Below are 11,938 nucleotides of genomic sequence, written 5' to 3'. Positions count from 1 at the left end.
CCATTATGTTGAGTACGTGTCTGCAATGTTGGTACAAGTTGGTGCAGAATGCAACAGCAAGACTTCTCACAAACGCTTGATGTAGGGAACACCTGAATGAATGAATGAATGAATGAATGAATGAATGAAAGACTTTATTTCGAACATACAAATAAAGAAAAATCGATACAAAATAATAACAAACAAAACAAGAGTAATAGTGTCCGAAAAGGAGTAGGTATAGAAGTAAAACTTATATTTCCCTACCCCTTTCTCACTTCTCCTCTAATAACTCATATATCATAGAATGATAATATAATATAATATATAAACTATCCCAGATTTATTTACATCCCAAATTAAATATATGAACAGCATCCAGTTTATTTACAACCCACATATCCATCCGGAGTTAAAAAGTAGATATAAACCAACCCTCATCACAACTCTTCCTCAATCATATACCTCCCAAAAATATCTTTTTTTAATAGCTTTTTAAATTGATTTATATTTGTGCTCCGCTTCAACCCATCACCTAACCCATTCCACAAATCCACCCCACAGACTGACATACACATACTCTTCTTTGTTGTACGAACACAGAGCTTTCAAAATTCAATTTTCCTCTTAACACCTCACTCCAGTCATGGCCGAATTACAACAGCTCCCCATTTGTTACAGAATTGATTACTTTTAAATCCCTACAGGGTCTGGCTTATTCTTCTCCGAGACCCCTCAAATCAGAGAATCAAATGTTGTTAAAAGTTCCTCGGTCCAGACTAAAAGCAGAGAGGGATCATGCTTTTACTATTCATTTACAAACAGCTGAGTCGGTGCCTCAGTTTAAAAAGCTTATAAAAAAAAAAAAACCTGTACAGACTGGCTTTAGTATATCTGTTCAAGTCTTTATGTTGTTCTTAATGTTTGACCACTTCTTGAAATCCCTGTTTTTATTACATTTTCCGTGTACGATGTTCTTTTAATTAATTTGTTTTATGATTTGCTGTCTGTGCTCCTCTATTGTAAGGTGGTATTGTGAAGCATCTTGTAACTCTGATTTTGAAAGGTGCTATTGACATAAGTTTATTATTTTCTCATGCTACTCAAAGCTCCTCCAGAGCCACAGGGAACATTATGCAACTGTATTCACAGGAAGGGTTCTTCTTCAATGAGTAACCTGATCGTCGTGTATAAAATCAGTTCAATGTGTGCATGTACTGTATTTACATAAGATTACTAATGATGTACAACAAGCTTAAAAATGCTGCAAATGATCCTCTCATCTACGCATCCAACCCTGTGTGTCCTTTATCTGTCTTTTCCCTTTAAGCGTACTTAATCTTATATTTTTTTTGCATGTGTATTTTGCTTAGTTTAGTTTTTTTTAAGACACCTCCCTCCCACTAATGTCTAACCCTACTGGACTTATCACAGGAATCAACCAGACAGACCAGGTTGAATCTAGTGCAGCGTTTGGTCACGCGCGTCATGAACGTGATGGTCTTGCTCTAATAACGTGAATGGACAACCAAAGTCTAGTGGTGAATAACTTCACCCTTATATAAGATGGTCCTCTCCTGCTGCTCTGCAGACAGGATCAATGGAGCCAGCACAGAAAATGGACAATGCACCAAGAAAGGTACGTGAACACTGTTACAAGAAAACACTTTACCTGTGATCCAGTATTTCTAAATGCCTGCAAGTCAATTTGTATTTATATGACACATTTAAGTACAAGTATACTTAGTGTATGTAGCAACAAATGACGTGCAAATACATGCACTAGTGGAGGATGTATTCAGATTCTTTGCTAATTCTACAAAATAAAAAATACTATTTCAAGTAAAAGTTCTGGCATGAACATTTCACTTAAGCACCTGTATTGAGTGTTATTAGCTAAATGAGGTCGTCTTAAAATTTAAAAACTAAACGCACTTGTAAAGCAGAAAAATGGGCCCTTTAAGTGTACATTTTTATGTAGCATAATCATCTTATCATCCTTGTCATATTACTAATAACATTTTCCTGTTGTAGTTCGTCAAGGTGAAGCTAATTTTATATCATGTTTAATCTAATAAATACTTTTACATTTTTTAATCTGATAATCTGATTTATATGTCTAGTCAAACTTGTCTCTCTAGTTAAAAAAGCAAGGCTGTTACTGTATATCTGATTTCCACTTTACATTTCAGCTGCAGTACTGGAGGCTTTATCTGCTGGCGTTGGTGTTGGGTATTGGGGGGTCGTTTCAGTACGGGTTTCAAGTTTCTGTCATCGCTTCTCCAGCAGTGGTAACATTTCTATCAGTTAGACGCAAAGAATGCATGAAACCTGGAGCACAGCCCTCTTTTCACTTTAGTTTGTTTCCCTTCTTCATTATTGTCATTATTGGTGTCGGCACACAGTCAGCGTAGACGGAGACATCATGGTCCTATTTTAGTCTTGTGCTGCTATTCTTCTAACAGACATGAGTAAGATCATTTAACAACTCATTAATGTGGTTCTTTCAAATTCCTGTTTTGTTGTAGCTTCATAGCACCAGAATAGTGTTTCTTATTGCTATAAAGAACACCTCACTACATGCAAGATACAATTGTCCACCTTTTACAACATTTTTGATGTAGTTTTATTTTAATGCTGGTATTCTCACTTAAATGGTATAAATTATATCTATTGTTTTATTATATTTATTACATGATGCATTTAAGATGGGATGTTGTGACACAAATATTATTATTATTATTATTATTACTATTATACAAGATAGGGAGGGGTGTGACACATATTATTATTATTATAATATTGATATCATTTTAAAGTGAGACTGTGACATATTTTTGCCAGGGTGGCCACAAGTTACAGGATAAGGATAAATACTAAGTGTTATAGTAGCATCAGGAGAGAAAAGTCATAAAACAGCAAACTGGCTGAAAAATATCAAATTAATCCAAAATACATGTATTTTTTTCACTGTGATGGATTATTTATCTGAAGCAACCAATCAGAAGGCCACTTTAATAACATGTGCCCTTGACCTCTGACCTTTCTGCAGCATGTTCAGAGTTTCGTGAACCACACCTGGTTGTGGAGGTATGGAGCTCCAGTAGATGAGTCCAGCAACCAGCTCATCTGGTCCTTCATCGTGGCAGTGTTGAGTCTCGGAGCCTGGGCCGGGGCTGTTCACAGCGGCAGCCTTCCCGTCACCCACGGCCGGTGAGACACACACACACACACACGCACACACACACACACACACACACGCACACACACACACACACACACACACAGACACACACACTTAATCTGTAGTGTTAGATATGGTTGTTGATTAATGGCAAACACTCAACTATTACTTGTTGTTTTCAAACCTGTCTGAATCATCTGTTTTTGAGCCCAAAGTATGGTTAGCAAACTGTAAGAAAAAGAAAAACATTAATGTTCACCTTTAGTACAACATTAATCTGTTGTCAGCATTTTCACATGATACAACAGGCAAGAATCAAGGGACTTTTTCAGCAACAAAGATTGAAAATATAATGATTTAAAAATTATAAGTTAATTGTTTCAAAGGCAAAAAAGCAAATAAAGTATGTTGGTATAGGCCTACTATTTATATGATATTTACGTATTAAATTTCAGCTTTTGTTACACTTATTCACTGCCTTGCTTAGTTATAGATGAGAAGATACTACTCACGCGTCTGTGAGTTAAACATGAAGCTACAGCCAGGAGATCTTTAACTTAGCTGAGCATACAGACTGGAAACAGCTATCGTTAGCCTGGCTCTGTGCAAAGGTAAAAATAATCCCCCTACCAGCATTTGGTCAAGAAACAGTCTGGCCCATAACCCCCTTTAAAACCACAATTTAATTTTTTGTACAAACTAAACAAACGATATAACATGTTAAAGGGACTGTTTGTAACTTCTTACACGTATAGATCAATCGGGGTCGGTTTCCCATGCGCGCTCACGTGTGGCTTCGCTGTTCAGACAAGACTCCAACACAAACTACACGGAAGCACCAAAACCTCAAAGTTATATCTAGTGAAGCCCATCTTGCAAAACAGTGTTGGCCGCGGTCAGAGGACGCGGGGGGAGACCGTAGCTTTGGTCTCCAGGACCGGAGTCTCTGCTGTACTCTGCTCCTCTGCCTGCTTGCTTTCACTCACACACCGCGCTCGTTCTCGCTATATCACTCTCACGTGCATGCGTGCTCACTACACACTGCAGAAGAGTTAGTTTAGCTCTGAGAATATCTAGTGAATGTACAGTGGACGTTTGTGCAGATATAACTGCTGCAGCTCCTCCAGACCAACAGAGGTTTCCCGTGTCTTGTGAATTGACGGGGCTCCGCAGAGAGACACGTTATCGTCTCCGACCAAAATTCCGGTGTCTCTCCTGTTCCCTCCGGCCGCGGTCGGGAGGCTGAAGCAGGAAAAGCCAACACTAGGATCAGCAGTGATTCATGGAGAGACCTTCGTCTGGTCAGCTAACATTACTGCCAAGCAGCTGAAATATAGAGTGATATTGTGGTTTTAGCTGACGTGTGTCGCCTCACTGTTTTGAGCGATGCTCGTTCATGTCTATTTAGAGCGAGCACAAGCGCGAGCCCAATGCTGACTTTCGTTGACTTCACGGCCACAGGTGTCGCTGTTAACAAGCATTTCTGCAACCAATTTAGCTTAGCATCTCAGCTAGAGAAGTATGTGCATTTCCCAAAATGTTGAAGTATTCTTTTAATAGAAGTAGATGTTGCAGTGGGTAGTATACAACATGAAAGGTAAACTACGTCAGCAGTGGATGTTTCTTTTGATTTTGCAGGAAAAAAGCTCTCTTGATCAACAACGTTGTGGCGATGGTCGCTGCTCTTCTCATGCTCTTCAGTCGCATGGCCAAATCTTTTGAGATGATCCTACTGGGAAGATTTCTCTATGGATATAATGTTGGTATGTGATGACGTGTAGCGTGTGTTACCTTTTATTTTCTTTATTTTTTTCTTCACGTTTCTCTTCACCTTGTCTTCTCTCTCCGCAGGTCTTGGCTTGAGCGTACACCTCATGTATCTCGGGGAGAGTTCTCCAAAGAAACTCAGAGGTTTCATGACTCTCACAGGCTCAATCTTCATCGGATTTGGAAAGATCATGGGTCAAATAATTGGCATCAAGTAAGGACAGACTGATGGCACTTTAATAATCATACTTACTTATTTAGGAAGTTACAAGTTGTCCATTTACAGTTGTTCTGTCCTGAATTGTTTTTCTCGTTCCAGACTAAAGCGCAATACCGTATAAACGTTGTCTTACTAATTAGTCAGAACGAGCAGCACACAGCGATGCATTAAGCTATCCTACTTACTGTATTTTCAGTACCAATTCGTAGATCTACAGTATCTCCTTTTGTCCATGCTACCTAACAGATTGTCTTTGTCTCACACTGTGTTTAGGGAGCTGATGGGAACAGAGGAAATGTGGCCATATCTCTTAGCTCTTAGTGGTGTTCCTGCCGTCCTGCAGTTTGTGACGCTGCTTTTCTTCCCTGAGGCACCTCGATACCTTTACATCGACAGAGGAGACACTGAAGGCTGCAAAAAAGGTGAGTGGACACAGCAGACTCTGTATCTACATAACCACACTGCATTATAAAGTTTACTAAGACATTTTTTGTAATTTGTCTTTTACCTCTCCTTACTGTGAACTGAGCTTTCATCCAATATTCAGTGCTGTGATAGCGTTGACAACAAATGGTGGCCTGGATTAGTGTTGTCTGTAATAATGGCTTGTGCATCTAACACTTCCTGCAATTTGCACCGTACATCTTGTCCGTTCTCGGCTGATTTGCTCCCTATTATTTTAAGCTTAACAATTTTGTTAAGGTAACAGTGTGTAACATTTACATTCACACTCACATTCACACCCACGGGACATTTAGAGTAGGAGTTCACTTAAGTTATTATAATTTATCCTGTGTGGGAAATGAATGTCTGTAACAAATTTCATGGCAATTCATCCAATAGTTGTCGACCACAAATGTCAACTTCATGGTGGCACTAAAGGAAACGTTGGAGGATCACTAAAGTCAGATACATCACCTGGGAACCATGAATGTCTGCACCAAAAATTGTCATTGTTATTGTTCAATATTTCACTGATTATATGAAAACTGTGACCTGCTGGTGGCACTAGAAGAAAAGTCAGTGGATCACCAAAGTCAGTATAATTAATCCTCTGGGGAACATGAATACGTGTACACAAATATAATGGCAATACATCCAACAGTTGTTGAGATATTTCTATCTGGACTAACTTTGCTGTCTGGGAAAACTCTAATTCTTGCTGCTCCGCAGATCATGAGATGCATGTGGCAGGTTTGTCCATCATCACCTTCCCCTCCACTTAAGTATTAATAATAATAATAATAATAATAATAATACGTTTTTTTAGTGTATAATCACCTGAAAATAAGAATCATTGTGGTTTCCTTACCTTAGAATGAGCCGTTTATATCTATACTGTATATGGAGCGGGTCCGCTTCACGGAGCCGGCTGCCATGTTTCTACAGTAGCCCAGAACGGACAAACCAAACACTGGCTCTAGATAGGGCATTCACTTTTTCCCGTCAGCCACCGTAGTTTTCCTACATGTTTGGCACACTGGAGAAGCTTGAGTTGGTTGCAATCTACACCTTCACCACTAGATGCCACCAGATCCAACAAACTGCTCCTTTAAGTGGCTTCGGGTCAAGCATAGACAGTCTACCAAACCACACTATTAAACCTCCAGTATGATCCAGGATGTGTGTGTGTGTATTTGCATGTAAAAGCCTTGCAGTGGCTGTGGCAGGAGGAGAACTTGAAGCAGGAGCTGGACGACATGCAGAAAGAGAGAGAGAGTACACAGGGCGAGCAGGCCAAGACTGTGAAGGACGTGCTCACCTCTCGCAGTGTGAGGTGGCAGCTACTGACTCTGGTCATCCCCTGTGCTGGTGTTCAGCTCTGCGGCATCAACGCTGTAGGTTCATCTCAGCTTTACCCTTTGTGATATATATGAATATATACATTATTAGCAACTGAGTTCTGGTTCGCACAGCATGTTCAATTTTCCGCTTCATCCAGTTTAATGGCCTCTAATATTTCATTCTCATCCAGCTGTATTTCTACGCCTTTGACATCTTCAAAGAGTCTGGAGTGCATGAAAGCCAGATGCATTACTTGGCCATTGGTATTGGAGCAACTGAGCTCATCACCGTATCACTGTGTGTAAGTATCTCTGCAAAGTAGAAACTGAAACTGAATCAAGAAATTACACTGACTGACCTGCTCAGGGACTATAGATGGAAATTAGCTAAGCACAGTACAGCTAAGAAGCTGCGCACTGTCCATGTCAAATGTATGAATAAATAAATAAATAAATGAATGAAAAAATTAAAAAATTTAAAATTAAATAAGTTAATTAATTAATTAAAATCAAATCAAATCAAATCAATTAAATAAAATGAAATAAAATAAAATAAAATAAATTAAATTAAATTAAATTAAATTATAGAAATTGGTAAAACAAAATAATAAAAAGTAGGAAAATGTGGACACCTTTCATATCCTATTTTTCCATAGTTACTGGGACAATAGTATTAATAGAAGTGATAGCAGTGCCTCTTATGGGCTTATTTCTTAGAGTAATTTCTTTTTATATTGTGATTCCACTGGTTTATCATTTTGCATTGTAAATGTGTTGTTGTAGTCTGTTGTAGGGAGGGATCGGTCACTTTCAGAGGGCATTCCTATTCTGTGCATTATTTTGAGGGTTTTATTTCCTGTATGTTGGGATACTACTTTTGTACATAACTTGGAAAATTCAATCAATAGATTTATATAAAAAGAAGTAGGTAAAAGTGAAAGTGTGAAGTCCTGTATTATGAAGAAGAAAAACATGTTATATTGGACCTGCCTGTTGTGTCTCAGTCTTTCTTGATAGATCGTGCCGGCAGAAAGAAGCTGATGGGCTACGGCTATCTAATGATGGGTGTCACCATGGTTGCACTTACTGTCATGCTGTCCATCAAGGTAAATACACTCCAGCAGTGCACCCTTCTCCACCCTCTGTTGTAGAGGCTAAATCATAAATATTTTTTCTTTTCATACAGCATCTGAATTCATGGATCCCGTATGTGAACATCGGCCTGATCTTTTGTGTCATCTGCATGTATGGAATTGGACCTTGTGAGTTGTTTCTGTTGCTCGTTCACCTCAACACTGAAACATTTCAGATATCTTTTTTTGGTAACATTTCATTTTACACGTCTGCAAATTTCATGGTAATTAGGTGATAAATAGCAAGTAACCTATTTGAGATTTCTTTGGAATTACTGACAAATTACCCCAATATTTGCCTCAAAATTGATCAAAAATGACTTTATTATAAACATTATTTAATAATTATATTCTGCTATTTCCCAATAGCTGGTAATTGATTTAATACATTTAATAATATAATAATACATTTAATTTATTAACAAATAACTAATTTGAAATTTCTTAAAAAACTCCCTGAATCATTACTTTTTGTGTCTGATCAGAAGTGCCTTCTATTAGTTTTGGTTTTCCACCTCCGATGAAGAGCCGCTTCTCAAGCCTGAGGGCCCTATTTTAATGATTATATGCTATTTTAGCATATAATTATTAAATAATGTGTATAATAAAGTAATTTTTGATGCATTTTGAGGTAAATATTGGGGTAATTTGGCAGTCATGCCAAAGAAATTTCAAATAGTTTACCTTCTAATTATCACCTAATTACCATGAAATTTGCAGACCTATTAAATTAAGTTTTACCTTTTTTTTTACATTTTTTATTTATTTTACTTTCATCTTGTTAAAGCTGGGGTGTCTATGGCTCTTCCTGCTGACCTCTTCCTACAAGCATGGCGTCCTTCTGCGTATGTGATCAGTGGGACAATCAACTGGCTCTGCATGTTCCTTGTGGGGATGTTGTTCGGCTACATTGTGGTGAGATAACTGCTGTGTGTCATATGTTGCCTCAAATAATCCGTACTCATTATATCTCTATTTTTATATCATGTCAGCTACTTTATTTAACACTCTGTTTTTCTGTGTATCCATGCAGGATGGACTCGGCCAGTTCTGCTTCCTGATTTTCGTGGTCTACACCATTTTCAGTGCAGCATTTCTGTTATATTTTATCCCAGAGACCAAAGGAAAGACAATGGTAGAGATTATGGAGGACTTCAACAAACTGAATTACAAGAACAAGGGCGCTGACATTGAAAGGACTGACATTGAAAGGACTGACATTGAAAGGACTGACATTGCTCTTGCAACTAAATTGTAACTTGTTTTTTTTTTATAGTGTATTTATCATCTGTGGCATTTTTTGCATCAACATTTGAGTATGAACTCCTCAGTTAAACACAATATACAACAATGTCATTTATTGTGTGTCATTCAACACAAACATAAATGTATTTTATTATATTATATTATTTTATTATTATTATTATTATTAATATTATTATTATTATTACCTATTAGTATGACCATCTAACAGATTATTATAAATATTAAAACCAGATTAGACACGCAGAGTGCTGACAATAAGAATGTGAAGTCTGTAAATGTATAAACATTTGCATCTGTATACTGTCTCGTTTAGTAGTTATCTGCTTAAAATGTGGCAAATACAGTATGTATGAAATTATCTAATTAGCTTTTTGTTCTGGTTGTTTGCTTTATCTGCTCTCCTGTCTTCTTAGGTGGGCAATTACAGTTCTAAGCTTACAAAAAATGCTATTTTCTACTGTAAATAATACAATTTGACCACTTTATTCATTTTAATCAACATGAAACAAAGCCTAACTAAAACAAAAAGGGTTTAATATATTGATTTAATGTGGAAGCAAATACTGTGGAATAAATATTCATATGTAGTCTTTTCATACAATTCATTTCAACTTCCAGCTTTGACAGTATTACAGTTTAGCCTCCAGTTTTCTAGCAATGTCTTTCAGGTCTCCTCTCTTAGTTTCTCTAGGTTATGAAGTTCAGCTTCCAATGCTGCCAGTGTTACATTTCAGCTCAGAAGATTGTGTGGAAAATATTTATATTGGAGGTTCTAAAATACTGAAAGATAAGTTCTCCAACAGAACTATTAGGAACACACTCAGTTATGTTTCTGTCCCTTCATAGATGTTTTTGGTCTTCCTTATCTGATGATAGTGGGAGAACGCTTGGAAAATGTGTGATGAATACTGTATTAATAAAAAACTTAAGGAAGTGTCTTTCAAGATATTACATAGAATTTCTCCAGTAAAACTTGTGTTAGAAGATTCAAGCTGGATATTGATTATTGATAACTCTCTATATAGAAGAGAGTATTTCCCATCTATTTTTTCACTGTACATCTTACAAGAATGTTCTGTAGCCAACTTTCTACAAAAGAAACTTAAGATGAATGTTGAAATAAATACTGTATGTTTGATGTAATGCTATATTTTAATCAAGATAAGATTGAAAATAACATGCTGTATATAATACAATTATTTATTATTTTGGGAAAATTTCATTCATAAGACAAAATGGCCAGGAACCAAGCCAACTTCCTGCATTTTATTAATGAATTTAAACAGTATAGCACCATCATACCACATATTAAAAACAAAAAAGCCAGTAAGACTTATAAATTATTAAATGATTATAATATGTTTATAACATAAACACAAACCCTGGCATTATGAAATATATATGTCACTGTTTTTGTCTTCTTTTTTGTTCAACTGTCTCTGTATCTGTACCTCTGTTAATGAACATGAGTTCAATAAAGAAAGCATTAGGTTTTCCAGCATTGCATTTGAGTTTTCACATTTTTCAGGCAATTCATTTCAGATTTCTGCATTTTCAGCAATGCTTTGCAATTTATTTCAGCTTTCAGCATTCACACACCTTTTTTGGGAGGTTTCAGTTTTTTGCTTAACTTAAGGCAACAAGAGAGCCCTTCAACCGTCCCATTGACTGCCGTGTCTTTTTACCTCTCATACTGTCGAGAAAAAACACACATGTGGGGACTTTTGAAACTGCCAATTCTCTTTTACTTGATCTACACAAATGAAATATCAACACCTTCAGCAAAGTCTGTCAAAGTGAAAAACTTTCAGTGACTTACTGTATGGTTTTTGTGTCACCTCAGCAGGTCTCTCTGTGAGTTATCAGCATGTTCAGGTCCCACATACACAAACACAGAGGATTGTCATTTGGCTGATTACCTGCAGCAGTTTGTGCCTGTTTCTCATTGGTCTTTCTGACAGTTACGACCTCTCTCTCCTTTTTAAAGGTTCTATTGATAACATTGATAACATTGATAACATTCAGCCACTAGAAGTCTCATTCTCCCTCCCTCGTTCCATTGCATTTACTTCACAACAAGTCGTTGCCAGGCACAACCTCAATCTCGGCCATTTATCCGTTTTTTTCCACACTAACTGACGACCCAGAGATACCACGTGATACCAACGTTGTTTTACTGTTGGCTCTGATATCTTCCACAGAGATAAACAAAACATTCATTTTGGATCCGTCAAAATGATTTAAATTATTAAATCACATTTAAATTTGTTTAAATTTTAATTACACAATCATAATCTTTTTTTTTTTCAGGAAAAGCCATACTTTTATTCAGCACCTTCTAAAAGCTCTGTGGATGTTTTTATTTTAAATATTCGTCTACATAAAAATGTTAATATAACCTTTAACTGTTAATAATTTCATTTTGCAGTTTTAACACTGGCCTGACACTTTGAGCAAGTCATGTAAATCACAGTAACTACCCCTACAGGCCTTTAATTTATACATGAATATAATGTTAGAATTAAATATGAACTAATGATTCATATTACCTGTACTTACTAGAATAGTAGCTGACCGACTCAGTGTTTGTCTACCGGTTTCAGTT

At 36.8% G+C, this 11,938-nt stretch overlaps 1 protein-coding gene across 1 annotated transcript; it reads left to right on the top strand.

The window, feature by feature from the left end:
* Positions 1 to 1,004: 1,004 nt before the first annotated feature.
* On the top strand, positions 1,005 to 11,367 carry LOC119494035 (solute carrier family 2, facilitated glucose transporter member 11-like). The gene is made up of 12 exons (XM_037779645.1): positions 1,005 to 1,618; positions 2,172 to 2,270; positions 3,032 to 3,192; positions 4,802 to 4,926; positions 5,015 to 5,144; positions 5,424 to 5,572; positions 6,801 to 6,988; positions 7,126 to 7,236; positions 7,939 to 8,040; positions 8,121 to 8,196; positions 8,855 to 8,982; positions 9,101 to 11,367. Exons 1-12 carry the CDS (start codon positions 1,580 to 1,582, stop codon positions 9,323 to 9,325), a joined length of 1,533 nt encoding a protein of 510 aa, XP_037635573.1. The 5' UTR covers positions 1,005 to 1,579; the 3' UTR covers positions 9,326 to 11,367.
* The last annotated feature ends 571 nt before the right edge of the window (positions 11,368 to 11,938 follow it).

This window comes from Sebastes umbrosus, chromosome 1 (genome assembly GCF_015220745.1).
Source record: "Sebastes umbrosus isolate fSebUmb1 chromosome 1, fSebUmb1.pri, whole genome shotgun sequence".
Classification (NCBI taxonomy): Eukaryota; Metazoa; Chordata; class Actinopteri; order Perciformes; family Sebastidae; genus Sebastes; species Sebastes umbrosus.
Note: the sequence above shows the minus strand (reverse complement) of the source record. Positions and strands in the feature narration are given on the sequence as shown.